The 25,500-nt window shown below is 36.9% G+C and overlaps 4 protein-coding genes and 1 non-coding gene across 10 annotated transcripts; 3 read left to right on the top strand and 2 right to left on the bottom strand.

The window, feature by feature from the left end:
* Nucleotides 1–544: 544 nt before the first annotated feature.
* LOC7496567 (histidine kinase 3) lies at nt 545–7,732 on the top strand. Of its 6 annotated transcripts, none has more exons than XM_052451276.1 (12): nt 545–562; nt 1,545–1,994; nt 2,371–2,652; nt 2,915–3,084; nt 3,409–3,621; nt 3,942–4,128; nt 4,215–4,266; nt 4,356–4,585; nt 4,697–4,795; nt 5,260–6,395; nt 6,654–6,942; nt 7,043–7,732. In XM_052451276.1, exons 1-11 carry the CDS (start codon nt 560–562, stop codon nt 6,856–6,858), a joined length of 3,027 nt encoding a protein of 1,008 aa, XP_052307236.1. In that variant the 5' UTR covers nt 545–559; the 3' UTR covers nt 6,859–6,942; nt 7,043–7,732. The 6 variants fall into 6 exon arrangements, with proteins under 6 accessions (XP_052307236.1, XP_024452331.1, XP_006385901.2 ...); XM_052451277.1 differs by lacking the exon at nt 545–562 and adding an exon at nt 576–898; XM_024596563.2 differs by lacking the exon at nt 545–562 and having other exon boundaries at nt 575–1,994; nt 7,051–7,732.
* A 443-nt stretch (nt 7,733–8,175) lies between these two features.
* Nucleotides 8,176–8,257, top strand: TRNAS-UGA (transfer RNA serine (anticodon UGA)). The gene has a single exon. It is a non-coding gene; the product is annotated as a tRNA-Ser (tRNA).
* A 4,031-nt stretch (nt 8,258–12,288) lies between these two features.
* On the top strand, nt 12,289–14,237 carry LOC7481220 (nuclear transport factor 2B). Its single transcript, XM_002304641.4, has 2 exons — nt 12,289–12,786; nt 13,912–14,237. Exons 1-2 carry the CDS (start codon nt 12,490–12,492, stop codon nt 13,984–13,986), a joined length of 372 nt encoding a protein of 123 aa, XP_002304677.1. The 5' UTR covers nt 12,289–12,489; the 3' UTR covers nt 13,987–14,237.
* A 397-nt stretch (nt 14,238–14,634) lies between these two features.
* On the bottom strand, nt 14,635–15,862 carry LOC7481219 (uncharacterized). Its single transcript, XM_002303752.4, has 2 exons — nt 15,635–15,862; nt 14,635–15,464 (listed from the first exon to the last, which is right to left on the bottom strand). The coding sequence occupies exons 1-2, from the start codon at nt 15,776–15,778 to the stop codon at nt 15,018–15,020; spliced, it is 591 nt and encodes a 196-aa protein (XP_002303788.1). The 5' UTR covers nt 15,779–15,862; the 3' UTR covers nt 14,635–15,017.
* Nucleotides 15,863–17,274: 1,412 nt separating this feature from the next.
* On the bottom strand, nt 17,275–25,348 carry LOC7496566 (calmodulin-binding transcription activator 4). Its single transcript, XM_024597437.2, has 13 exons — nt 25,029–25,348; nt 24,808–24,933; nt 24,610–24,725; nt 24,197–24,285; nt 23,902–23,947; nt 23,174–23,654; nt 21,947–22,065; nt 21,756–21,846; nt 21,396–21,619; nt 19,575–20,257; nt 18,611–19,181; nt 18,095–18,388; nt 17,275–17,624 (listed from the first exon to the last, which is right to left on the bottom strand). The coding sequence occupies exons 1-13, from the start codon at nt 25,039–25,041 to the stop codon at nt 17,535–17,537; spliced, it is 2,943 nt and encodes a 980-aa protein (XP_024453205.1). The 5' UTR covers nt 25,042–25,348; the 3' UTR covers nt 17,275–17,534.
* Nucleotides 25,349–25,500: the final 152 nt, after the last annotated feature.

The raw sequence follows: 25,500 nt of genomic DNA, 5'->3' as shown, positions 1-25,500 counted from the left end.
TCTAACCAAACATTGGCTATCGGATTCCAGAACAGTATAGATCAATATAATAGACATTTATAATAACGCCTCGAGAGGCTCCTATCATGCTGGGGTCCTATTTTTATATTTCATTACCTACTCCTCTTCTTTTGACTCCGCCATGTCCTTCCATGGTAATTTTAAAGAAGCACAGGGCATCTAATGATAAATTCGAACAAAAAGATCGCCTTTTCATTGTCTGAACAATTTCGGTTCCATGCAGGGGCACTTTTGTCAACAGAAATAAAGTACAAGCCATACAAACACAAACACAAAGAGTTAACAAGCGTGTACAAGTTGTCCACTCGAAGGGATGGACTTATGAATGGATAGGGATGTGAAATTCCGAGGGAAAGAAAGATGGTGAAAAGGCAGTAATTTCTGTTCTGCAACCAAAAAAAAAAAAAAACAGTGATTTCTGCTCAAGAGGGCTATACCTTTTATGCCCTTAATTTGCTGTCCATGCATCTCTGTTTAACGTAAACAGAATAAAATATTGGAAGTCATCGAAAATGAAAATGAATATCCTTGTCGATTTATGGTAGTATTTTGTGTGTGTGAAATAATTTTTATGGCATGGATATAGATAATGGGGCTAGAATGCTAGCAGACATTTTCTATAACCTTATTCTCTCATATTTATTTCATAGATTCTTCTTTTGTTAGTGTGTCCATGAGTAACTCGCTCTTATTACCTTCTTTTTCTACTAGCAGTCCTAGAACCATTACTTGTTGTTGTACTTTTGTTGTCTCTACTACTTCTTGTTGTGTAATTTCTTTTGTGCATAAATTAACTTGGTGGAAACACTTGAGAGAGTCAAACCTTCAATGGTGCTTCTTGATTTTCTTCTACTAGTTGTTTCGAGTTGAGAAATTTGTAAGGACCCTCTTGTCAAACTTGATTTTCTTGCTAGAATCTTTGTTGGGTGTTGGAGTTTGTGTTTTAATATAAGCTGAATTTCGAATCTTTGTTTGTTCTGGTCCGTTTCTTTTTCTAGGTGTTGTATTTGGTTGGTAGTTAACTGGATAAAAACCATTTAAGCTCTGTTTTAGATTAGAAACTCAAGAATCTTGAGGATTCTTTGATTCTTTCTTGAGGGTGTATATGTGAATTACTTTTCTTGTTTAATATCTGGTCCTCTTGTAGCATTCAAAATCTGAACTTTGTAGCTGTTTTGATGGATAAGATCGCATCTTTTCCTGAAACACACATCTCCTTTCCGAGTTCTACTTGTTTGTAATTGAATTTGGAGTTAGGTGAAGTTCGCTAACTATTCTTCTTCGTTTAACCGTGCCTCTTCTTGGTCTCTTAAGTTTGGATTTCTTTTGATGTTGGGTTCTACTAGACAGTCTCTGTAGATTTGACAGTGGCTCCCTTTCTTTCTCTCTCCCTTTATTTTTTTCTACACCTAGGGCTAGGCAATAAGTAAGACCCACTTAAACCTTTGGTACTGTTTTTAGATATCCCGTGTTTGTTACTGCTTTGGATGAGTTTGCTTCATGTATTTGGGTTTGGTTTAAAGGTGGGTCATCTACTTTGGATGCTATGTTGCTGGATTGTATCAGTAATTTCCATGAACTGGTTCATTAATGGTGGAATTTTGGAGACCAAGGCTGGTTTGCTTGGTGATGGTGGCAAGATGTGGCTCAAATGCTTGGAGAAAGTTTCAGGGAATAGTTGCAAGATCCATCATCTCTACTACCAGTATATTGGTTCCAAGAGAATTAGAAAAACATGGTGGAGAAAGCTTTTGGTCGCGTGGATAGTTGGTTGGATCACTGTCTCTGTTTGGATCTTCTGGTACATGAGCTCACAAGCTTTTGAGAAGAGGAAAGAGACCCTTGCAAGTATGTGTGATGAGAGGGCTAGGATGCTACAGGATCAGTTTAATGTGAGCATGAACCATGTGCAGGCCATGTCCATTTTAATCTCAACCTTTCATCATGGAAAAAACCCTTCTGCTATTGATCAGGTTAACTAGATCTCCTTTAACTCTTAGCAACTCTGAATACTAAATCTGGTAGAAATTGCTATTTGTCTTCGAAGTGCTTAAATGCCTTGCTTCTTCTTCTGTTCAATAATGTCAAATTATTTACAAACCAGAGTCCATCATTGCTCCCGCTCCCTCGATTAGATTAATCTAGGTTCTTAATCACGCAACTGCTTTTACTATATTCAATAATTTCGGTGCGCAGTTTTGTTATTCTAAGTTTTTTCCATGTTTTGAAATTAGTTCACGGTGTTAATTTCAGTGAATTTTTCCATTAGTCCAGAACTAGGTCTTGGGTACTTCTTGTCTATCATTGATATTATCCAGTTGAAGTATAAACTGATTTTCTAAATTTCAGAGGACTTTTGCGAGGTATACGGAGAGAACCGCTTTTGAGAGGCCCCTCACTAGTGGAGTGGCATATGCTGTAAGGGTGATGCACTCTGAAAGGGAACAATTTGAGAATCAACAAGGCTGGACTATTAAGAGGATGGATACCTTTGAACAAAGTCCAGTTCAAAAGGATGACAATGTCGCCAAAGCGTTGGAGCCATCCCCAATTCAGGAAGAATATGCTCCTGTCATCTTTGCACAGGATACTGTCGCACATGTGGTTTCCCTTGACATGCTGTCAGGAACAGTAAGCCCGATTCCTTTTTTTTTATTTAAAAATTTCAGAAATGTGTTTTATCGTCCAATTCCCTGGCTGCTCATAGATTTCGCTAAAATTATGCTAATGGGACACAATAAATTACCAAGAAAAAAAAACCCTGGTGATAGCTTCCATTCATGTTTTTCCACTGGTCTCACAATTTTGGTTAAGCTATTCTTTTAATTCCTTGACTGCTGCATTGCTGATTTAAATGTACTTATTTGTGAAGTTTCGTTTACATCCATATCAGGAAGACCGTGAAAACGTGTTGCGTGCTAGAGCATCTGGAAAGGGGGTTCTAACTGCTCCTTTTAGGTTACTCAAAACTAACCGTCTTGGAGTTATTTTGACATTTGCTGTCTACAAGACAGACCTCCCTTCTAATGCAATGCCAAATGAGAGGATTCAAGCAACTGACGGGTATGATTTAATTCATCTATATGTGAGAGGAAACGTTTCTTAATTCATATGGACCCGTTCTGTTGATGCTTGATCAAATAAAGGTGCATAATTGATGTGGAAACAGATTTTTAATCCAGAAGCAAGGGCGATGCTTGAAAATCTTAACTGTTTCCCTACATTGAGTCAGTTGTATGGAAAGAAAAATTAATATTTGCAAATTTTATGCTGTCAGGATGTTCCCAAAGTGATGCTCTAATAAAAGCTTGAATATATAGAGTTGTCACTCTGATGCAAATTATAATTAATAAACAGCTCTTCTGATCTTCTCATGACTCCAATCAGGTACCTTGGAGGAATCTTTGACATTGAGTCACTTGTGGAAAAGCTACTCCAACAGCTTGCAAGCAAGCAAACTATCTTAGTGAATGTATATGATATCACTAATCAGTCTCACCCTATCAGCATGTATGGTTCAAATGTATCAGATGATGGGCTGGAACATGTCAGTGCCCTTAATTTTGGGGATCCTTTCAGAAAGCATGAGATGCGCTGCAGGTAATCAATAAACATCCATCTTTTGTTGAATGGCATGGACTTCAACTTGTGTATGAAATAGCCATCTCTATTTGATTGACTATTCAATACCATACCACAAGATACCATAAGTTCTTTTAATTCAATAAAAAAGATAGCATTATAGTATATTGATATGGTGATATGGTTGGTCCAAATTTCCTTGTTTTGATGTGGTCATGCCATTATTATTCAAAAGAATGGAGAACCTTCCATCTGGGAGTAGCTAAATCAATGTTGTAATGCTTTAAGTGTATATTAGTTGAGACAGTTGCATTAACTAGTTGTCTCTCTTAATGCAGATTCAAACAAAAACCACCATGGCCATGGTTAGCAATAACAACATCAATTGGCATCCTTGTGATTGCATTGCTTATTGGTTACATATTCCATGCAACTATGAATCGAATTGCCAAAGTTGAAGATGATTACAATGAGATGATGGAGCTTAAAAAACGAGCTGAGGCAGCTGATGTTGCAAAATCTCAGGTATTTGGTATTTCTATTCTGCTCCTCCTTTCTGTAGGCTTGCAAGTTATGTCATACAAAGCCAAATAAATCTCAACTTTTTGTAGTTTCTTGCTACGGTTTCCCATGAGATCAGAACCCCAATGAATGGTGTCCTAGGTGAGTTTTGAATTTGGCCATTACTCGTCCAGTATAAGGAACAGTGCAAAGTTCATGCAGCCATGACACTACCTTTGTCCGTGTTTCAGGAATGCTACATATGCTTATGGACACAGAACTAGACGCAACTCAGCAAGATTATGTTAGAACTGCACAAGACAGTGGAAAAGCACTAGTCTCACTTATAAATGAGGTCTTGGATCAAGCAAAGATTGAATCTGGTAAGATTGAGCTTGAGGCAATGCAGTTTGATCTGCGAGCAATTATGGATGAAGTATTGGCACTCTTTTCTGGCAAGGCTCACGAGAAAGGAGTTGAGGTAATACATGTTTCTCGAAATTTGTTGTTTGGTTTCCTTTGGGCCCCACTTCTTGTCTTTGATCCTTCTTTACATGTTTCATTTTCATGATGTAATTGGCGGGAAGAGCAGTTGGCAGTTTACGTGTCTGATGGTGTTCCTGAAATGCTAATCGGTGATCCAGGGAGGTTTCGGCAAATTATTACCAATCTCATGGGGAATTCAATCAAAGTAAGTTCCCAGTTATTTCTTCCTTCAACCTCTTTGGTAACAATTAAGGTTGAATCTCCAAATTGATAAGCAGCTACCAAAAACTGATTCAACTGAAAACTTGAGAACTTGCACAGAGATATAGGAGAAAACACCAGCCATGGTCTGTTGCCATGCAAAGCAAATTTTTGTGTGTTAAGGCTTGGAACATAGGTCTTCATGTTTTCAAGTTCTGGCAGCTGGATTAGCTAATGGTTTCTTGTCAGTGATCCTGAAGAGATCTCTCTGTGCTTGCCATGTGTTGGTGGGAATTAGCCCCCATTGTGACATAAAAATTGTATCTTCCTTTTGAGGAAGAGTGGAATGAGGAACATTGTGCCTTGTCTTTAGGCTTAATGGCCTCTCCTAACTCATGATTTTCTCCCTATCAACGAGAAGGAAAAAGGAGTTGTTGACTGATGTTTTTTTTCCTCTCTTTTTTCCAGTTTACAAAGAAAGGGCACATCTTTCTCACTGTTCATCTTGTTGAGGAGGTGATGGACTCGATAGATGTTGAGACAGAATCATCATCACGAAACACCTTGAGTGGTTTGCCAGTTGCAGATAGATGCCGGAGTTGGGTAGGATTTAAGACTTTCAATCCAGAGGGCTCAAGTCATACTCTCTCGCCATCCTCTTCTGACCTCATCAATCTAATAGTTTCAGTTGAGGATACAGGAGAAGGGATCCCTCTAGAAGCCCAACCTCGTGTTTTTACTCCTTTTATGCAGGTTGATCCCTCCATCTCCAGGAAATATGGAGGCACAGGCATTGGCCTAAGCATAAGCAAGTGTTTGGTTGGCCTCATGAATGGGGATATTGGCTTTGTTAGCATACCAGATATTGGGTCCACCTTCACTTTCACTGCTGTCTTTAGCAACGGTTGCTCCAATTCAAATGACTCCAAGCTCCAGAAGCAGAGACTAAAAACCCAAACTAACACTATGTCTTCCAAATTTCAGGGCATGACTGCATTGGTTGTGGACCCCAAGCCTGTTAGGGCCAAGGTCTCAAGATATCAGATCCAACGACTAGGAATACATGTTGAATTAGTTTTGGATTTAAATCAAGGTTTATCTAGCATAAGCAATGAAAATAAAGTTGTCAATATGGTCTTTATTGAACAGGAAGTTTGGGATAAGGATTCGAGCATTTCAGCTCTCTTTGTCAACAAGTTACAAAAAATTGTCTCGGGGGTTTCTACAAAACTGTTCCTCTTGGGAAATTCTCTCAGTTCAAGAACAAACACTGCAACTTCTGGTGTTTATACCCCAAGTGTCATAACCAAGCCCCTCAAGGCAAGTATGCTGGCTGCTTCTTTACAACGAGCAATGGGTGGGAATAAGGGGAATCCTTGCAATGGAGAACACCCTAGTTTGTCTCTTCGCAAACTCCTTGTTGGAAGAAAAATGCTTATTGTAGATGACAATAAAGTGAACCTCATGGTAGCTGCTGCTGCTTTGAAGAAGTATGGAGCTGATGTTGTCTGTGCAGATAGTGGCCAAAAGGCGATCAAATTGCTTAAGCCACCTCACAAATTTGATGCTTGCTTCATGGATATCCAAATGCCTGAAATGGATGGGTATGTGATGCTTCACACCTTTAAGATTTTAGTGTTGGATTTCTTCAAGTTTTTGGTTAACTTTTGAAACCCGCAGCAATAGGAAAACTACTAGTTTTGAAATATATATTTATAGGCTGCCTAGTTTGTGATGGCAGCTGTTTGTGCTGGATGTGCTATAATCCAGATGCATTCTTATCTGTACATTGATTTTATTTGGATTTATTAATTCATAGATAGATTTGTTGCTAATTTAAAAACAATGTCCTTTTCCCCCAGGTTTGAAGCTACAAGGAGAATTCGGGATATGGAGTCAAACTGGCATATACCAATACTGGCAATGACTGCAGATGTGATCCAGGCTACATATGAGGAATGCCAAAGATGTGGGATGGATGGATATGTTTCCAAGCCATTCGAAGCTGAACAACTCTATCATGAAGTTTCACGTTTTTTGCAGCCAACTTCCAGTGCGAATTTATAGAGAACTTCTATTGAAGGCTACTCATGACATGAGCATAAGCACCTGTTCTGCAGGGCTTGAATGGGTTGAGAGTTTTCCCGAACAGTGAGTTATCCATTCCCCTAAATTGATTCTTGATTTCATAGTCTCTGCATTGAAGGTTTTTATTACAAAATTCCTGAAACACGTTACTCTTTTTTTCAAGACCTGCAGCACACCTGTCTCAATTGTTCCTCAGATGTTTGACTCTAAACCTCAAATTACTTTGCTACCTCACAAGCTTGTTGACTTCCTGATCCGCTTGATGTTTCTCCGGGAAAAAAAAATCGTTTTGTTGCGGAGAGTGTAAATAGAAGCCATGATTGATTGGTTGGGCTCTAGTTCATTGATTGTTTTACGGGCTGCATAATGAAAGCTGATTCCCTTTTCCTTGTAAAGTTGATCTCATTTCCAAGCTGTCATTAGTGTTAGGGAGGAGGGTTTATTGGTAGAGACAGAACTCTTAGAATAGGACGTCGAATTCAATACTTACTTTCCAGTGGATGGAGAAATCCAGATTCCCGAGTGTATCATAGAAAATACGGAATTGCATTCTCCTTCATGTGAAGTAAAAAATCAGTGAGAAGCCGAAGAGATCTCTCTTTCTTTGAGGGTGGCCGACTGTGACTTTGGTACAAGATTCTCTCGGAAGAAGGAAAGATAGCTTCTAGGCAGCAAAGGAGAGGATGCTTCATGTATATTATCTCTTTAATAACGTTGTTGATGTGTACCATACTAGGTTACTTCTTGTTAGATGTTTCTAACAGTACCAGAAGGTTGTACTGCTAAGAATTGATGTAACTTATACAGTGACAGTCTAAAAAATTTGAGTAATCGCAAGATTCTTGTCTGGTCATCACATTTGACTCGCGGCATTATTGTTTCAGTGAACGTTCATTACGCCCCATGACTGTTCTTTGCGGGTGAAGTGCTTTTTATCAGTACTCGAAACGGTCCTTCGCAGTTCGGTTGTCAAAGGTGATGGATGCTGTTGTCCTAAAGCTCTATTCCTTCTGCTTCTGACAAATCAAGTCAGAAAACAACATATATTATCTACCCTCTTTTTTTCCTGCATACAAAATAGATGTACAGGGAAGGGTATGGAATGGATGTAGAAAGCCTATGTAGATATATAGCTTAGAGTAAATTTTCAAACAGTAGAAAGTGGAAAAATAAGTTGTGGCCTTCAACCTCCTGAGCTTGGAGGTCGTAGTTTTCTACTAAACGTATCTTGCATGAGCTATGTGCTTCGCGAAATATTTATTAATAGATTATAGAGAGCTTTCAAACAGCACCAGTGTCGATATGTCCGAGTGGTTAAGGAGACAGACTTGAAATCTGTTGGGCTTCGCCCGCGCAGGTTCGAACCCTGCTGTCGACGGCTTTTTATTCCTTTTCAACTGCTTTCATTGCAGATAGCATTATTACATGTAGTATATAAAAATTTATGGCATGAAATACCATTAAAATTAGAAAAAAAATCATAATAATATTCGACGATAATATGAAGTTAAATTCATTAAAGCATGACTAAGAATGAAATAACTTGCAAAAAGAAAATCGTAAAATTAAAACAATCTGTTGAAAAAAAATTGTAAAGTTCAAGATTTAATATTTTAATAATTAAAATAAAAAAAATCAAAAAATATAATATTAAAGAAGAAAACTCGTGTCAACCTGGTCTAATTTGATAAACCCACAACCGTGATATGAGATCGGGATAAAAAAAAATTCAAAAAATATACCTAACAAAAAAACAAAGTTCAACAAAAAAAAAAACCCGAGCTAATCGAGGGGCAATTTATTCCATGCAAAACAATAAAATTAAAAAAAAAAATCATAAAAAAATTGAGGATAAAAATCAGACTTCCAAAAGAAGTACTCAGCAAAAAAGATGAAAGTTCAATAAGCTGTTTTTAAATAATATTTAATAAAACACGTTCAATGATCAATAATTCAATGATAAAGAATAAAATAAAAATCAATTTTAAAAAAAATGAGTTAACCCAAGTTAACTCAAATAACTTGCAACCCGAGGTATAAGGCAGAGATAACCTAACAAAAAGAAAAGCAGAACGAATCACGAAACTCAAGGCCCAATAAATTCAACATCAAATGATGAAAATGAAAAAAATAATTTTTAAAAAAGGACTTTAAAAAAGATCGAACTTAAATCGGGTTCATCATCGAAACTGATAGACCGGGTCATGAGACTGAGACTACCATGTAAAAAGAAGACATGAAAAAATCACAAAGAAAAATTTCAAATCATAAAAAAAAAAAAAACAATGAGGACTAAACCAAGGTTGTCAAAAACGCTTTTTTAACACGACACGGAATATATAATATAAACTCGAATCATAAATTGTAAAATAGAAAAGTAAAATATTTTAACTAATTATATATTGACAATTACAGTTAAGTAATATATAATAATATAACACAATTAAAATAAAAGTGAAATAAAGCGAACTATAGCACTTTCATCAGGAAAAAAAGACACAGGATTGGATATATCCAACTGAAATCAAGCTATCCATGCAAAGAGTTAAAAAAAAATTCAAATTTACCAACAAATAGAAACGTAGATCAATAGAAGAGTCTACTGTATAAAGAAAATACCAGTTTTTGCTCATCAGCTCAAATGACCTTCTTAGTTTCTTCATTTAAATACATGTTGGCAGCAGAGTGTTAGAAGATAAATGGGTGAGGGGTATTAGTATATGCTGATTTCCTATCTTAACTTCTTATACAACATACACTTAGTTGGATACCTTATGCAAGTCACAAACACTAGTTTGGCAAGTTCCATAATCAGCAATGGAGAACATGAATTAAGCATTCTACTGAATCCCACAAGAGGGGCAAATTGTAACGAACAAGCTAAACAAAAAGAGATCACCTAAAATCAGCATGAAAGGTAAGAATTCTTGATGGATGCAAATTTGTGAAAAATCTAATTGATGGCCCTATACATATTAGCATATTGCAGTTTATTATTCAGTTAGGTCAGAACCTAAAACAAAGAAATATATCAACAGGCATTCTACAATCACGCATCTCACCTCTAAGAGAATATATCATGCTCTTTCTTTGCTCACAAAACAAATTTAACATTCCATTTACCATTCATGTCAGCATTGAGGGTCCAATTATTTTTTCTAATTTGCAGATAAGGCACCTGAATAGGAAAAATAAATAAAAAGTGGAAAAAGGAAGACAACTCAAGTCGAAAGCAGTTGCTTTTGACTATGTATAACACAATGCACATGCTTTCGGATGTTTTAACCATAAAGCTATAGGAAATGTACCTTGGTAATCACTTCAAAACCAATTCTGAATCTAACATCTTGTTCTCTATGGAAATTATAGATGCTCCAAGATACTTCCGCAGCTGCTTTTAAATTTCTCTGTCATGGTAAGGGAATGAAGATATTAGTTGCATATGGTAGCTAGGACAACAGCTTACAATTTACTTCTTGTATCTAGCTCCCCGTGAGCCTAAACAAAAACAAAAATTAAAAATTAAAGCCTTAAATTTGCATTTTAAAGAATTCCCATAAATAATATCAAGAAATCAATCCCAGTTACCTGCAAGTGGGTGCTGGAATCAATGGCAAACCTCTCATTGGCATGAATTTTGAGGGCTTTGGAATCTACTCCATATCTTAGAGATGTCTCCATTGTTGTATCTCTAATAATCTAAAAAACCCACCGAAAGCCAAGTAAATTGCAAGAACCTGGTTCTGGTGGCTGCGCCTCCGTCGCAGTGGTGAAGACTTGAGTGTAGAGAGAAAAAAATGAGTGTTTTGAGAGAAAGAAAGAGAGTGGAAGGCGTTGCTGGTGGATTTGGAGAAAGGGGGATTTTTGTGAGACAAACGGGATGGAAATGACTGAGATTCTGAGAAGAGTGAATAGATTTTGTTAATTTCTTCGAACTCGGTAAACTCGGACCGAGTTTATCGAGTTTGACCGATTTTAACCGAGTTTGTCTGAGTTTAACCAAGTTTGCTGATTTTCGAGTTTGCTACACGATTTCACACTATATCTCTGAGTTGACTCGTAAAATTGGGCGATTTTACTAGTCAACTCGCGAATTTGACAACCATGGACTAAACCATGCACAAAAATAATTGAAAGAAACTAAACAGAGATTAAATTAAAAAACAAAATAAATGAAGAAAATGATAAAAAAAAGAGCAATAAAAAATTAGTATCGAAATTGGAAACCAAATAAATTAAATTAACCTCCCAAAAAATGATGCAAAGGATAAAAAAAATGATGCAAAGGATAAAAAAAATAGCAATAAAAAAATGAGGACTGAATTAGATAAAAAATTATAACTAGATTAGATGATGAGAGACGAAATTAAATACAAAATAAACTTAAAGAAGCATAAAATCTATATAAAAAAAATAAAAATTAAAAGAATGAGGACCAAACCAAAAATAATACAAACTAGAGTATACAACTGAATTTATAAAAGCTTTGCACGAATATCAGGGCTTATGAGAGAGTAAAGAAGTGGAGGAGGAAAAAGATCAATCGTCGTCTAACGTGCCACCCTAATAGATGCGTTGGCACCTCCCGTGTTGGGTGAGTAGGCGATTGACTTTTTTTTGCCACTGTAATGGCCCTCACGCGCCACCAAAATAGCGTGGGGGGCAATAACGCGTCTGCGTGTGTGTGGCACACGTAAGCCTATTATATTGATTTATTAATATTATAATAATGCAAATTACTAAAAAAGCTCTAAGGGCATATGAATATTATGAAAAAATAATGATGGAAATACAAAAATATCCTTCTAAGACAGCATTTGATTTTTCAAAGTCAAAGGGTAAATATGAAATTTTACTATACATAAAATGTGCAAAGACAAAAAAAAAAAAAAACTCATCTTTTAAAGGCTATTTTTTTTTCAGACGTGATTGGTACAAACATTATTTAACTCTACAAATCAATTTGTAAAGATGCAAAAGCCCCTAGACCAAAGGCCATTTTTTTTTAGCTCCCAAGAGCAACATAGTATTTTTACTGCACATAAAAAACACAAAACAACTGCTTTGTTCTTAATCAATTTTCAAATAACATTCGAATCCCATAGAAACTACAACTTTCCCCCATTGCCAAGACAATTGTTAAGTGCAGCAAAAGGTAAAATGGTTAATACACTGTCTGAATCCACAATGATTTCATTCGCAAAGAAACAGTAAATAACCGAGCTGATGTAGTGGTTTTTTTTTTTTTGTAATTTTTCAAAAGATCGGCTAGGCTTAACCCTCCATGTAAGGCTTTTGAAGGCCCAACTAAGCTACAGTTGGGCTTCAAAGTCTTTCTACAACGTTCGCCCAAAACAATAGAAGAATAAAAAAAGTAATTGAAAAAAAAAGCCGCGTTAAAGAGACGAGAATAAAATAAATTTCTACGGTCGTAAAAATCCCCTGGATATTCTTGCTTTCCAACCCCAAATCCTAACCCGTTGGATGATGAGATAAAAGCAAAACTAAACCCTCTCTTCCTTCCTCTCCCTGTGTCTCTCTCTCTGTGAAACGAAGCAGAAGAAAGAAATAAAAGAGGAGGAAATAAGATTAAATTAAAAAGGGGTTGAGATGGATCCAGACACAGTAGCGAAGGCATTTGTTGAGCACTACTACAATATGTTCGATTCGAATAGAGCTGGGTTGGCGAATCTGTATCAAGACGCTTCCATGCTGACTTTTGAAGGTCAAAAGACTCAGGGATCCCAGAATATTGTAGCTAAACTAACTGCTCTTCCTTTTCATCAGTGCAAACATCACATCACTACCGTTGATTGCCAGCCTTCTGGTCCTGCTGGTGGTATGCTTGTTTTCGTCTCCGGTAATCTCCAGCTCGCCGGCGAACAGCACGCTCTCAAGTTCAGCCAGGTATTTCCTTTTTTTTCTTTACGTTTTGTCTTGTGGTGTATGTGGACTGGTCTGTGGTTAATTGATTGATGTTTACGGATTCGATTCTCGATCTGATTGAATTAGTTGTTACTGTTACGTATTTTAGTTTTTATTTTTTATGATTTCTTTATTTTTTGGATTTTTGTTTTGGAAATAAAGAATGTTTGTGTTTTGTATTGCTAGATCTAGGGTTTATTTGTGTGTGCCTTGTAGAGATTTCCAGTTATATTATTATCTGATTTGTAGCTAATTTATGCACGTCTAGAGTTTTATGGCATTACAAGTGCATGAAATAGCAGTGACATGAAGCAATTTTCTGGTTCAGGTGATTTTTCAATGTTTATGCGGATTTGAATTGTTTTTTTCCTTTGTTTTCAATGGCTGCGCAAGGGTTTTTTCTATATGAGATGCTTAGAAACTTATATTGAAAACTTGGTTGGTGCTCGACCTCCTAGAACATTATAGGTGATTACTTGCTTCATTTCCATGGTGGTTTGCTTGTTGTAAATTAAGCATGCGCTGCCAAAGTGGAGTGAGAAAGAAGTGATTCAGTAATGCTGAAAAAGTATGCCCTGAGCATTGGATGATGCTTTAGATGATCAAATCTCTTAGATAAGGAAACTTTAACGTCGGAGCCGGGGCTTAAAAATGAAACCCCAACTCTGTGTTCTGTCGAGTTTCTTCATTATGATTCCTGTGTTGAAATCAATTTGATGAATGTTTGGCTAGCTCAATACACATGCATATGCTTAACCGGTAGAGGATGAGTTCTCTTGTTAGTTGTCTGGGTCATCTAATCATGTGTATGTTGGCATGTATCAAATTGGTCCTCTGAGTTCTTCAAGCAGGTACTCTTGAAGTCTAGCGTTCAGTCAGCCATGACAATGTGTGGCACTGATTTGTTTTTTGTTTGGTCCTTTTTCTAGCACCATCCAAGCACTTGGTGGATAATGTATTGTTCTATGTGATCTTTATTTCATTTTAGTTTTGTGGTGTGTATTTCAGTCTTCATTTATTTCTTTACCGTGCTGTTCTGAGACTGAAAGGTTAATATTGTACGTTTAGTCTCTAACTGAAATTTCCCCACGTGCTTTCTGCTCACAGATGTTCCATTTGATGCCAACGCCACAGGGAAGCTATTATGTGTACAATGACATATTCAGGTTGAACTATGCTTGAAGACAAGAACGGCCAAGCAAAATCTTATATGGTTATAATGTCCAGGGATTGGACCTCTTTCGTTATATCCGTTCAGTTCAAAACATTTTAAATGAAGACGGGGATGTTTTGTTTGGGTTATGTTTAATGTTTCATTCCAACACGCCTTCTTGGTGTTCCTGAAGTTCATAGATTGCTATGTTGTGATTGGTTGAATTGGTAAAGATTTGTTGGTTTAATGTTTAAAGATTTTGGTGTTGGAGATTTCAAAACATTTTGCTCGAGTCGAATTCCATGTCATGCGTTCAATGTTTCAGGTCTTGCTTTGAAGTTGAACTGCAGTTGCTTGCTATTGAACCATCCATCATCACTCAATTATGCGCGTTGTATCTGCATTAAATGACTTGTGTAACGCCACTGTTTTTGTGTTTAATTTTTGCGGTGGCTGGCTAGGCACCACACCATGGTAGTCGTTGTGCAGATGATTTTCTCACTGATTAGTCATCTATGAACATCGAAGGAGGAGTTCACTGCGCTGTTGAAGTTTGTGGCTGGCATGATTCTTTTAATCATTTCTTTACAGAAAGGGAACCTGTACGTGGTTTGCGTAAAAGTTAAAACACTCAATCTTTGATTATTTACGTTATCCAGTTGCTCTCAAATGGAAACTTGAAGGCTCAAAAAGCAGTGGACCTTGCTCGCAGTTCAAACGCAATAAGAAGACGTATTTTACATAGTTCTCTTACAAAACATCAACCTATAAAAGCAATTCAACATGGTTTTCTCTTCCTATAAATGCCTTGTTTATACCTGGATGCTAAAAACACTGAACATGCAATTACAATAATGCATCATATAGACATTTAGTGCCCATTTTGGTTTTTGAGGTTGCACTGCTGCTCGGTTTCCAAGTGAAAAGCATCAAAAAATATTTTTTAAAACCAAAAACACTTCTAGAAAATAGTTAGAAGCAGAATCACTACCAAACACCTACTTTTAGGCGGTTACCCTTCATCGGTTTGCCATCAAATGCACTTGAAATGTAGCAAATGCTATTCAATGTTGGAACCTAAATCGATATGTGGAAGCTCTGGAATTTTAAAAGGAGGAACTTTGACAGGAACCACTTCTGACTGCTGATTTTCTGAATCTTGACCTTTGGTACCGGAACGTTTCAGCATCCCATTTAACATACTCCCAAAGGATTTAAACGGGTGGCTCAACCCATCTTTAACTTGCAAAATGATGGACACCTGAGATACCTGCCAGGCAACAGTGAGGACAATCATTGCTGAAAGAAGGCACTGGGTAACAAAATTCTGCCTCCTTAGTTTTCTAAGCTCTTTCACTATCTCTCCAGCGGCTGTATTTTCAATGCTGTTCTCATGTCTTGACAACACTTCACCAATTGCAGGAGAATTTACCTCCTCCTCCTCCTCCGCTCCAGGTGATATATCAGATTGCTCAAGTTTAACATCATTCCCTTTTAGTGATTCCAACTGTTCATACAAACGAGGCCAGCTACGTTAATTGACAGCGAGACATGTAATTTGAACAAATCATTCAATAGAAGCTAATCAATCAATCAAAACATGAAGTGTTTATTGAAAGTTAATCACACAAGAAGATGATTTCAATGTTCCTTGGAGTTTTTTTCTCTCTCATATACCTCGGAAAGCAATTTGGAGAGGAGAAGTTGATCGTTATCATCCTGGAGGAAACCATCATCACCAGAGGATTCTTTGTTTCTTTTCTCTGCTAAAAGCTTCTTGATAGCCTGATCAATGAGCTCCAGATTTTTGGCTGGTTCCATGGTTAGGTTAGGCAATGATATTGATGAGAGAAGAATTGACAGAACAAAATAAGTCAAGACAACGAAATGAGATGTAGTTGAACATTCTAAATGGCAAGCTTATCGTTTTTTAGAGGAAGCCACGTGGCCTTACACGATAATCGTGGCTCCAAATTACAATTAACTAGGGATGAGAAAAAACCTGAAAAATCAAGAAAATCGAGAAAATTATAAAAAAAAAAAAAAAAACTGAACTGATTGAAAAAAACCAATTAAAATTTTAAAAAAACCAGCTGGTTTGATTTTGGTTTTATAAGCTTAAAACCGAAAAAACCAAACCAAACCCAAACCAAAAAAAATCGAGCCAAAACAGAAAAAACTGAGCCAAATCGAAAAACCAAGCCAAACCAGTTTGAACCCATTTCGGTTCGGTTGCAGGTTTTTTTTAAAAAAAATTCGGTTTAATTATTTTTTTTTTATAAAAACCGAATCGAACCGAAAATAATCACCCCTACAACTACCCACAGTGCACGCCGTCTGTTGCATTTTGCACTTCAGGTTCAGGGCAAGGACAGCTACGTGTAGCAGGCGTAACTTTTTCAAGTGACGTCAACAAATTTCTACTCTCTCTAGTCTCTACACATGTACTGTCGTGGATAGAGGTAATAATTTTCGATTCATTTTGATTTTTACTCATCAAAATAACCAAATTAAATTATTTAAAAAAAAAAACTGGTTCAAACTAATCGATTTCGGTTCAATTATTTTAAAATAAAAACCGGTTCAAACCGACTGTTTTTTGGTTTCGGTTTGGTTATTTTATATTAAAAACCAAAAACTATATTGTTTTTTGGGTATTTTTGTAATTTCCAATGGGTTTGGTTTTAGTTTGACTCGGTTTTTCCAGCTTGACTCGGTTTTTCCGGTTTGACTCAGTTCGGTTTAGTTTTTTTGATCTCAAGCTTATTAAACCGATACCAAACCGGTCAGTTTTTTCAATATTCTAATCGATTTAATCAATTTTTTTTTATAATTTAATTTTTTCAATTAATTTTTTTTAATTTAATGAATTTTTAATTTTTTTACTCACCATCATCTTCCTCAAAGAGATTCACAATTATTAATAAGAAGGGGCGAAGCTGGGTGATAGAGAAAAGGTTAACGGCACCCTTCACACTTTTCATTTTAGTCCTTCAATTTTAAACTTTTTCATTCGAAATAAATAAAAATGTATCGACTGTCTTCATCGTTCTCATTTAATATCGATGAAAAAGTTGCTATGAGCTTATAAGCTAAAAAAAACAAAAGACTACTGTAAATGCAAAGCCTTCAACAAATATTTATGGGGTTGACGTGATAATTTCTCTATTTCTAGTGCCGTCGGTAGCCATGAGCTTATCTCTATTCTAGCCAAAAAGAAAAGGCTTCACGCCTAGTGATCCAAGGAAAAGGCTTTGATAGCAGGAATCCCAGCATGGGCATGCATGCATAAGAGGATTGGAATTAAGACTTTCCAATTTCCATACTAAAGAGTATATTAGCTTCCAAGAGAATAAAGAAACTACATCAACTTCTTCATGTGCCATTTACAGCACTTACAAGAAGCATTTACACAATCAATATGAGATAATGTACCAGTCATATTCTAATATCACTAGAGACTATTGTGAATGCAAGCCATTATACACAGCTGAATCCAGAATTATCCAAGGCAAACTTAAGATCGGTCAAACTGGGGTGAAGATTGGTTAGTGCAATTGTACGTCAGAAGTTGCTTCTACTGGAAACGGTACAGATCATCATTTTCCATCTCATTCGCATCAGCCAGAGAAGTAGACGCTGCTGCTTCACTGGTACCAAGTTCATCCTGCAAGAATGGTAGAAGAATTCACAGGTTTGGCCAAAAGAAAATAAGCGTGCTCAGCACAGAAACACTAAAATCGCACAGTGATTCTCTTGGGATAATCCTGGGGCAATAATAGCAGGAGCAAGTATCTTGTTAAACTTTTGAGGTTGATTCAAGATAAAATGGCAGGAACTCACAATTAATCCTCCCACCTTCAAACCTGACTTTCTATTTCCAACTGTGTAAAGCTAACATTAGTATTTTCAAACACCACGACATTGAGTTCACCATGCTTTTACATGCATGAAAAAAAATTACATAATTGTTTCTTCTTGTTAATTCCATTGAATTACTTGGTAAAAAAAAAATCCATTCTATTGCACAATCAACAGATGCTCAGAGGTAAAAGGCTTAAAAAACACATTAACCAGTTGCATTAAAGCATGAATGTTCAAATTCCATGTCAATACAATTTTTTCTGATCTATTTACCTTAGCTTGGCGGTATCGTTGCAGCATCCGACGATATTGCTGACGTGCATCCGGAGAATCAACCATTGATAGCACACGAGAGAAAGCCTCATCAATAGTTCCATCCACTTTCTGTTTGCGGAACATCTTGAGAATATCATCATCTTCCCTTTCATCAATGGACTCCGTCTCATTCCGGAAACCTCGCAAACCAATTCCTTTGCGTCGCCACCGCAGCACTACCTTATCTAGAATTCCAACAGCCCAACATATTACCTTATAGTTCTTCCTAACCCGATAGCCTCTCACATGAGCCTGCCAAAAGACCAAAAGGTGCTTAATCAAGGATACTCTACCCCTCAAAATGAATGTATGTAATATACTCAATGGTTTGTTGATTGTGCTACTTGATAAATGAATACACAAGCTGTCTAGATAATGAAATGCTGAAGCACAAAACAAATCATGATTTTAATACATCTCACTATTTTGAGAAAATACAGATGAAATTAGATCTATGGTGAAAAGATATAGCACCTGTATCTTCACAACTTTCTGTCTAAGTTCCAGAAAATCCTTGCGACCTTTCCATCCTCGATATTTCTTCTGAATGGATAATGCAGCCGAATTAATATCCTGGGAGTTACGAAAGGCCAGCTTTGACATAGCTGAGAGCCCTTGAATGTCACCGGCACTGATACCATACTCATCTAAAAGAGAAGCTTCTATCTCTTGTCGCTTTCTGAAAGAATGTGCACGGAAAGCAGATTGTATTCGGGCAGCTGCCTGAGCCGCATTCCGGACAGCAGCCAAGGTATCTTTAAGCGAAACCTGATCTTCATTGGCAGCAAAGCTCTCCTTTGAGATGCTATCTACAGCTCTCTCAGCTTCAATCTCAGCAGAGCCTTTAGAAAGCTCACTTTCCTTGAGTTTGAGAGATGAAAGATGGCTAGTTAGTGCCACTTCTGAAAGATAACCAGCAAGTCCCTTGTGCCCACTACTGGCAGCAATGGATGCTGCAGTTTTGCCAATTGGATCTTTTGAACTAGGATCGGTCACAGCCCCAGCTGATGCACCAGAAGCTAAAAGGGCAGCAACCATTTTTTCCCTGTTACAGAAAATAATGACCACCATTCAAAAACTAGTAGGCAAATAAAACCAATTTATTATGAGATTTACTACATTCTAAGTCATAACCCAACAACACCTCTAATCGTCTTCCGTTTTAGTTCATTTGGTTAATTGGTGAGTTAGAAGATAATTCTGCCACTGAATCTCTTTCTAGCTTTCTCTCAAATCTAGTCAATTGACTCAATTCTATCTTCTCATCTCCTATACATGTACTCAAAATTGCAAGTCTGGGTTGAATGTATCAACATTCAACATGGATATTCTTCCCTTGCAATATAAGTTGTAAGCCTCTTCTTTTGGAAGATCAACAATCTCTATAGCCAAAATCAGTATACAAAATATATGAAAACATACCAGGTTATAATTTTACCTTCCAAAACGAGCAGCCCAGTGGAGAGCGGTCCACCCATTAATGTCACGGAAATTTATACTGACTCCATGACTGAGAATTGGGCTTAAGGCCCACTCAAAACCTAACCCAGCAAGCATGTGTATGATCCCTTGCTCTTTTTTGGACAATGAACATCCAGGATGGTCATGTTCTTCCTGAGACTTGGAGGAAAGCCACTGCCGCAGCTTGTCTTTCAGTAGTTGTTGCAGAAGCCAATCAACTGTCGTGGATGAAGTTCCACTGCCAACTAAAAGAGCCTCTATGATATAACCCCATGAATCATCATCAGCCTTCAATTTTTGAAGTAGATGAATTCCCGTTTCTATGTTGTCTCCTCTCTGCAAAGAGAAATCAGACAGAAGCATCTGCACAAATCTGACAAGTAACAATAGCTCTTCTGGACTCTTAGTAGCTTCTGTTTGGGAAAAGTTACAGTGAGCACAGCTACTATCCTTAGCTCGGTAATCAAAGTCTCTGATCTCACTGCAGGACTCCCGATTGCCAGAAGTAATGCAGAGAGTGACCTTTCCGGGCTGGTGGGGAGGAGCCTCGCAACGAATAACGCCTTCTTGAATGATTTGAAGAGGAACTTCAGTGTCACCAAACATGCATGTCCATGATGATTCCGATGGGTCACAGAGAAACGATCCAACAATGATGACCTGCATTGAGACTCAGGACTTGAAATTTTGGACTCAATTTCTTATTTCAGAACTAAAAAGAAAAACATCTCAAAGCAATGCATAAGATAACTAATTTAATAATATTCTCAAAGTACAACAGATGCAAACTGGAAATGTTCCAAAAATAATCCTGAGGAATGAGTCATCAGAAGGACAGAAGTTCATATCTTGCATCAGGAAGGTTTATGAGATAATTGTTTAGTTTGCAAGCGAATTGGTAGTTTGAAGAATGTTCACCGAAACATCTAGTTATCTAAAAGGACCATAAGCTACCAGTAACTAGTCTTATCTGGTTTTCTCTATGGTACCAGTAAGCATCAGGGTTGGATGGTTGGTCACTGTCCATGAAATTTTGAATTACTCTTTGCCTAGAGAGGGAGAGGGGGAGAAGGAGAGGGTGCAGGAATCCATCACTTGAGATTGGGAAGCATAAGATGATTCTGTGTCCTTTGCTGATTTTATAAATGCGTTGCATCAGGATCATCTAATACACTCTATATTCAAGTACTTCAGTGTCCTGGAACACATAGTCATGTTTTCCTAATTTCTTAAATACTATCTTCAATGAATTCAGCACAAGATGATTCTGTGTCCTGTGCTGATTTTATAAATGTCTTGCTTCAGGATCATCTAATACATGCTATATTCAAGTACTTCAGTGTCCAATATATAGTCATGTTTTCCTGATTTCTTAAAAACTGTCTTCACTGAACTCAGGAACCAATTTAGCAGAATCATAAAACTAGGGATAAAGCTACAAGGCAAAGTTTTTCCTCTGTTTCGTTCAATCCTGATCAAGAATGAGGATGGTGGCAAATAGTTGGTCAGGCAGCAAAAAACTAGTCAAATCTTACATGAGATGGATGCATCGGTGAAAGCATAATTCCGAAAGAAAAGAATAAACACATCCAGACAGGAGTGAGGAAAATTGTGCTATCAACTTGAATTATATCACTGCACTGAAGGGGCAGCCTTTTTTCAAATGCTGTAAATTAATGAGTTCATACATTCTTCCACACAACAGTTCAATTCTTAGAATAATACTGCCATCTCAATGAATGAATAACGAGAAATGTAGTGAAGAGCATAACAGTTCATAGAATTTGATGAGTCGTACCTTTGTAGCCTCTGTAGCATAACCCCATTCTGGGGATATTTCACGGATACTAAACTTCTGCTGCTGTGCAACTGTCAAATTTGAATCTGCCTCAATGGGTATTCCAAGATGGCCTTGGTCATATAGCATTGCATAGCAGTCAGCATTGTTTTCATGTGTTTCTATAACAGAAGAATATGTAGGAGTTTCGAAACCTTCAAATTCTTGAGGCGGCAACAAAGAAGCTGGCAATATGAAAAAAATATTAAAGCTTGATAAAAGTTCACTAGATGTTGAAAATTAAAATGTGAATCACTGTTGATATCTTTTCAACACAACATAATTCATTGAAAGGATCCTCAAGGCCATAAGATATCATACAGTTTCCAACATTGGTTTCAGCAAAATTTATCCAAAGAGAATTTTCTTGCTCTTGAGCTGTTTCCATCATTAAAGAAGACTTGGGCTTTTCCTGTTGAAAAATATAAATGTCCATAACCAGTATAAACAACTAAGAGGATATCAAAGATGTAACAGAAAGATACATCATTTACAGTCTCCATATATTTAACCTGGTACTCAATGCCTGATGAAGTGTTATAGGATTCGAACACTTCATTCCAAGAAAGGTCTTCTTTACTTCCATCTGTATAATATTGAGAATATGATTGCTGGTATGCGCCACTATCACCTAAAAACCATAATGTCGTTAGTAGCTTTTTCTTGATTCCTTTCCTATTGTGTTTTATTTATACATCAACAAAGAAAGGAAGAATGGAAGGCAGATACATGAACAAAACTAAGCAGATCCAGTAGTTAAATATGAAAGCACCAATCCAAGAGTAAGTATGCAGTAACATTAGCTAGGAATGACTGGGGAATCTCTGAGCAGTGTTTTAAGGAAGTGGTAAACAAGAGATTAATTGGTGGTTACACCACAACTAAAATAAAAGGATCATATTGGACAAAATCTGGTCCTTGGGAGATGGATATCCTCTCCATCCATGATCAAAAGATCACTTTTAATCCATTAATTCTTAAAGCCCTATACAAGTTAGTGCTCATGTTTCCAGAATAGCAAGTTGATGAGATAATATAAATTAGTTCCTAACCTATAATGATATTGGAAATTCTCTCCCTTTCCAACTCAAGTATGATTCTAATAGAAGCACAACATATGCTGTAAGAAACACCAGTATCAGGCCCTCTCTCTCAATTAAATTGGGACATGTACAGAATCAGAAAGATGCATGCTGTATTCACCTTCTAATCACAACTCTCTTACCCCTGTCATTTATAGACCACAATACCAAAACAAATCCATTTGGAATTTTTCTGTGAGGAAATTTTGTTTTGAGGATTATGGTGAGAGAGCTTTACTCACAAACTGTCAGTCAAGTAAAACCTCTTCCAAAATCTTTGCATGCTTTTCTCTCAACAGGTAAGATTTGAACCAGAGATCTAACATGACCCACCCACTTATTACCACCTGAGCTAAGTCATAGAAATTAATAAAACTGAATCGCAGAACAATAGTAATTGAATCATTGCACTCAAGAATTTGATACACGCAAATTTTCTAAGCCAACAACACTTTGGAGAATTAATTAAGAAGCTAATGTTAAGTCAGATTTAGCAAAAACAAAATGCTTAACAATACTAAACATGATGTAAGGATACATATGAAACAAATTAAATTAAATTAAATGCAGCCACGTGTAATGTGGCATCAATAAACTAGCAGAAGTAAAATGCCATGTTTAAATTGAGTACAAGCACCAAATAAGGACACAACAAACCTGCATCCTGAAGTGGTGCAAGATTGTTTCTCTCTAGTTGCTTTCCAGAAAGTCCACCATAAGATTGGTAATCAACAATATACTGTGATCCACGAAGTAAATTCTTAGATTGATCCTCCTTGGAGATGTGGTTTACGTATTCCAGAATTTTTGAATCATTTGTGTCTCCCTCATCACCACCAAATGAGCCGATTTCTTTGATGTTGTCCTTGTTCAAACTCAACTGCTCCTCCAGCCTTCGCAAACATTGAGTAACCTCGTTATTAGCAAAACTAGTAAGCTCTGCTGTACTATCCACCCCATTGTCCTTGATGTCTAATCCCGAGTTAACTTCTACAGATGCTGGACTGGACAAACTCTGATGTTGTTCATATACACCACTAATTGCAGAGGATGATCCTTGAGTTTGACTAGTATTACTGCTGGGACTATAAGAGAATCCGGGTGATAGCTGTGCAGCAGATCCGGGAGAGGGTTTTCCCTGTAGACATAAATGTGACCAGTGACATTAATTTGCAACTTATAGCAGGCTAAGCAACATTTCATCAAAAATCGTTTGCTGCTAAGCTAAAGGATTGACAAGCACCTCAATGGAATGATAGAGTGGTCAATCCAACCCGCATAACAGAAATAATAAGGATCACGACTGACAATGACAAAGAACTTAAACACGTTCAAACATGAAATATCACAGAATTTGATAATTTACAGAGGTCATAACAACTCACCTCAGAAATCTCTCTATAATGAACAAGCACAATGTGCTCAAATGCCCTGCCAAGAAAGTAATATTTCAGCACATGTGACCCAACACTTTATCATCCACTTCTCTTGCTCATAAAATGGGAGTGAGTAAAATGGCCATGATTCTGTGGATAATTTTAGGTTAGCTTTTCTATATCTTGCGTAAAACTTACGTTTCCACTTGCCTCGAAAGATATCATGAATATGAGGTATTCTCTATGATCATAGCACATCATGAAAGGGAAAAAACAGTTATGGAAGAGAAGAGAGTTTACTCACGGGTCCAGCATCCAATAGCTGCGTCTCTGAAAATTTGGGTTTTGCTCACCATGTGCATAATAACAATTTATAGTCTCAACATTTCCAACCTAATCATGCCAGAAAAATGTCAATACACAGAAAATGCCAGAAATATGAACCTTGGAATAAACACTAAATGCATGAAATGGAAACACGTTTCACTAACTAAACCACTAAACCTATCCGAAAGTCATTTCATGTTCTAGAACACCACTGAAATGCCTATTACTCCTTCTAAATTGATACATATAGCACCTAATACTATAAATGAGATCCATGATCATATCTTAAAAAAATTTCCAAAGGAACTTCTACCGCACGCGAGATGACAATCACACGAATAAATGAATAGTGATATACGTGCCAAAGATTTGAAGGTGTGAAACAATAACCTTGAGCCTTTCATGTGCTTCCCCGACAGTTCTTCCATCCTTCTTTTTGCGCCAACTATGACCATCTCTTCTAAAGAACCTAAGAATCCTCTTATTAAATAGAAACAAAGATCCACCTGTTCAACACTTCCACACTGTAAGTAACTAATTAGCTGTAATCTAATCTTCATTACCTATAAGAAAACCTTAATTACTTACTGGTTGGCTTTTGAAGTGGTTCCTTTGTGAACTGATACTTATCATGATTTTGTAATATAAAAAGCACTTCTGCTGGTTTCAGCCACCGCGTTTGTGCTTCTTCAAACAGACTATTAATATCATACCCTGATTGAATTCCAGATTTTCAGTAAAATAATATAAAATTTGTTCATCATAAGAACATAATCACAGCAATTCATCTTTAATAAAAAAAAAATTACCTGATTGTAACATGATGGAATTAACTTCTCGAAGAAAAATCAGCTAACTGGAAGAATTGCAGGGAGCAAAAAAAATAATACAGAAATCACTACACTCTCTGCCCGATTATGTGAAGTGGAGACTCTAACTGCAGAGAACATGAAATGAAAGTCTCTAACTAGGAAAACTGCACTTACGGTCCGGATTTGTCAATCCTTGACCCATTTTCTAAGCTTAAACCGGAGAAGCCGATTGATGAGAGGGAGGAGGAGGGTTGGGAATTTTTTACTAAGCCGTGCAGTTATTGAGGTTTTTAAGACGAGGAGACAATTACGAGTTCGTGTAAGAGAAAGAAGGAAATTATCCAATGTTTCGATTATAGCTGAAACTACTTTGACTTCTTAGCAAAAAGGGAGTAGGTTACTGGTATATGCTGCTCGGTTATTTTGTTTTTATTCTAAATTAACCCTGATTTTATACGAAATAACTCAT

This window comes from Populus trichocarpa, chromosome 3, assembly GCF_000002775.5.
Source record: "Populus trichocarpa isolate Nisqually-1 chromosome 3, P.trichocarpa_v4.1, whole genome shotgun sequence".
NCBI classification, from domain to species: domain Eukaryota; kingdom Viridiplantae; phylum Streptophyta; class Magnoliopsida; order Malpighiales; family Salicaceae; genus Populus; species Populus trichocarpa.
Note: the sequence above shows the minus strand (reverse complement) of the source record. Positions and strands in the feature narration are given on the sequence as shown.

What these genes read in the sequence shown, in the direction of transcription:
- LOC7496567 (XM_024596563.2), top strand. Translation starts at nt 1,509, where the DNA reads ATGAGTTTGCTTCATGTATTTGGGTTTGGTTTAAAGGTGGGTCATCTA. An exon ending in AAGCATGAGATGCGCTGCAG is followed by an intron (nt 3,622 to 3,941) that starts GTAATCAATAAA and finishes CTCTTAATGCAG; the next exon opens with ATTCAAACAAAAACCACCAT. An exon ending in TCATGGGGAATTCAATCAAA is followed by an intron (nt 4,796 to 5,259) that starts GTAAGTTCCCAG and finishes TCTTTTTTCCAG; the next exon opens with TTTACAAAGAAAGGGCACAT.
- LOC7481220 (XM_002304641.4), top strand. Translation starts at nt 12,490, where the DNA reads ATGGATCCAGACACAGTAGCGAAGGCATTTGTTGAGCACTACTACAAT. An exon ending in ACGCTCTCAAGTTCAGCCAG is followed by an intron (nt 12,787 to 13,911) that starts GTATTTCCTTTT and finishes TTCTGCTCACAG; the next exon opens with ATGTTCCATTTGATGCCAAC.
- LOC7481219 (XM_002303752.4), bottom strand. Translation starts at nt 15,778, where the DNA reads ATGGAACCAGCCAAAAATCTGGAGCTCATTGATCAGGCTATCAAGAAG. An exon ending in TCTCCAAATTGCTTTCCGAG is followed by an intron (nt 15,465 to 15,634) that starts GTATATGAGAGA and finishes TTGTATGAACAG; the next exon opens with TTGGAATCACTAAAAGGGAA.
- LOC7496566 (XM_024597437.2), bottom strand. An exon ending in ACCACTTCAAAAGCCAACCA is followed by an intron (nt 24,726 to 24,807) that starts GTAAGTAATTAA and finishes AGTGTTGAACAG; the next exon opens with GTGGATCTTTGTTTCTATTT. An exon ending in ATGCTACAGAGGCTACAAAG is followed by an intron (nt 20,258 to 21,395) that starts GTACGACTCATC and finishes GTCTCAATGCAG; the next exon opens with GTCATCATTGTTGGATCGTT.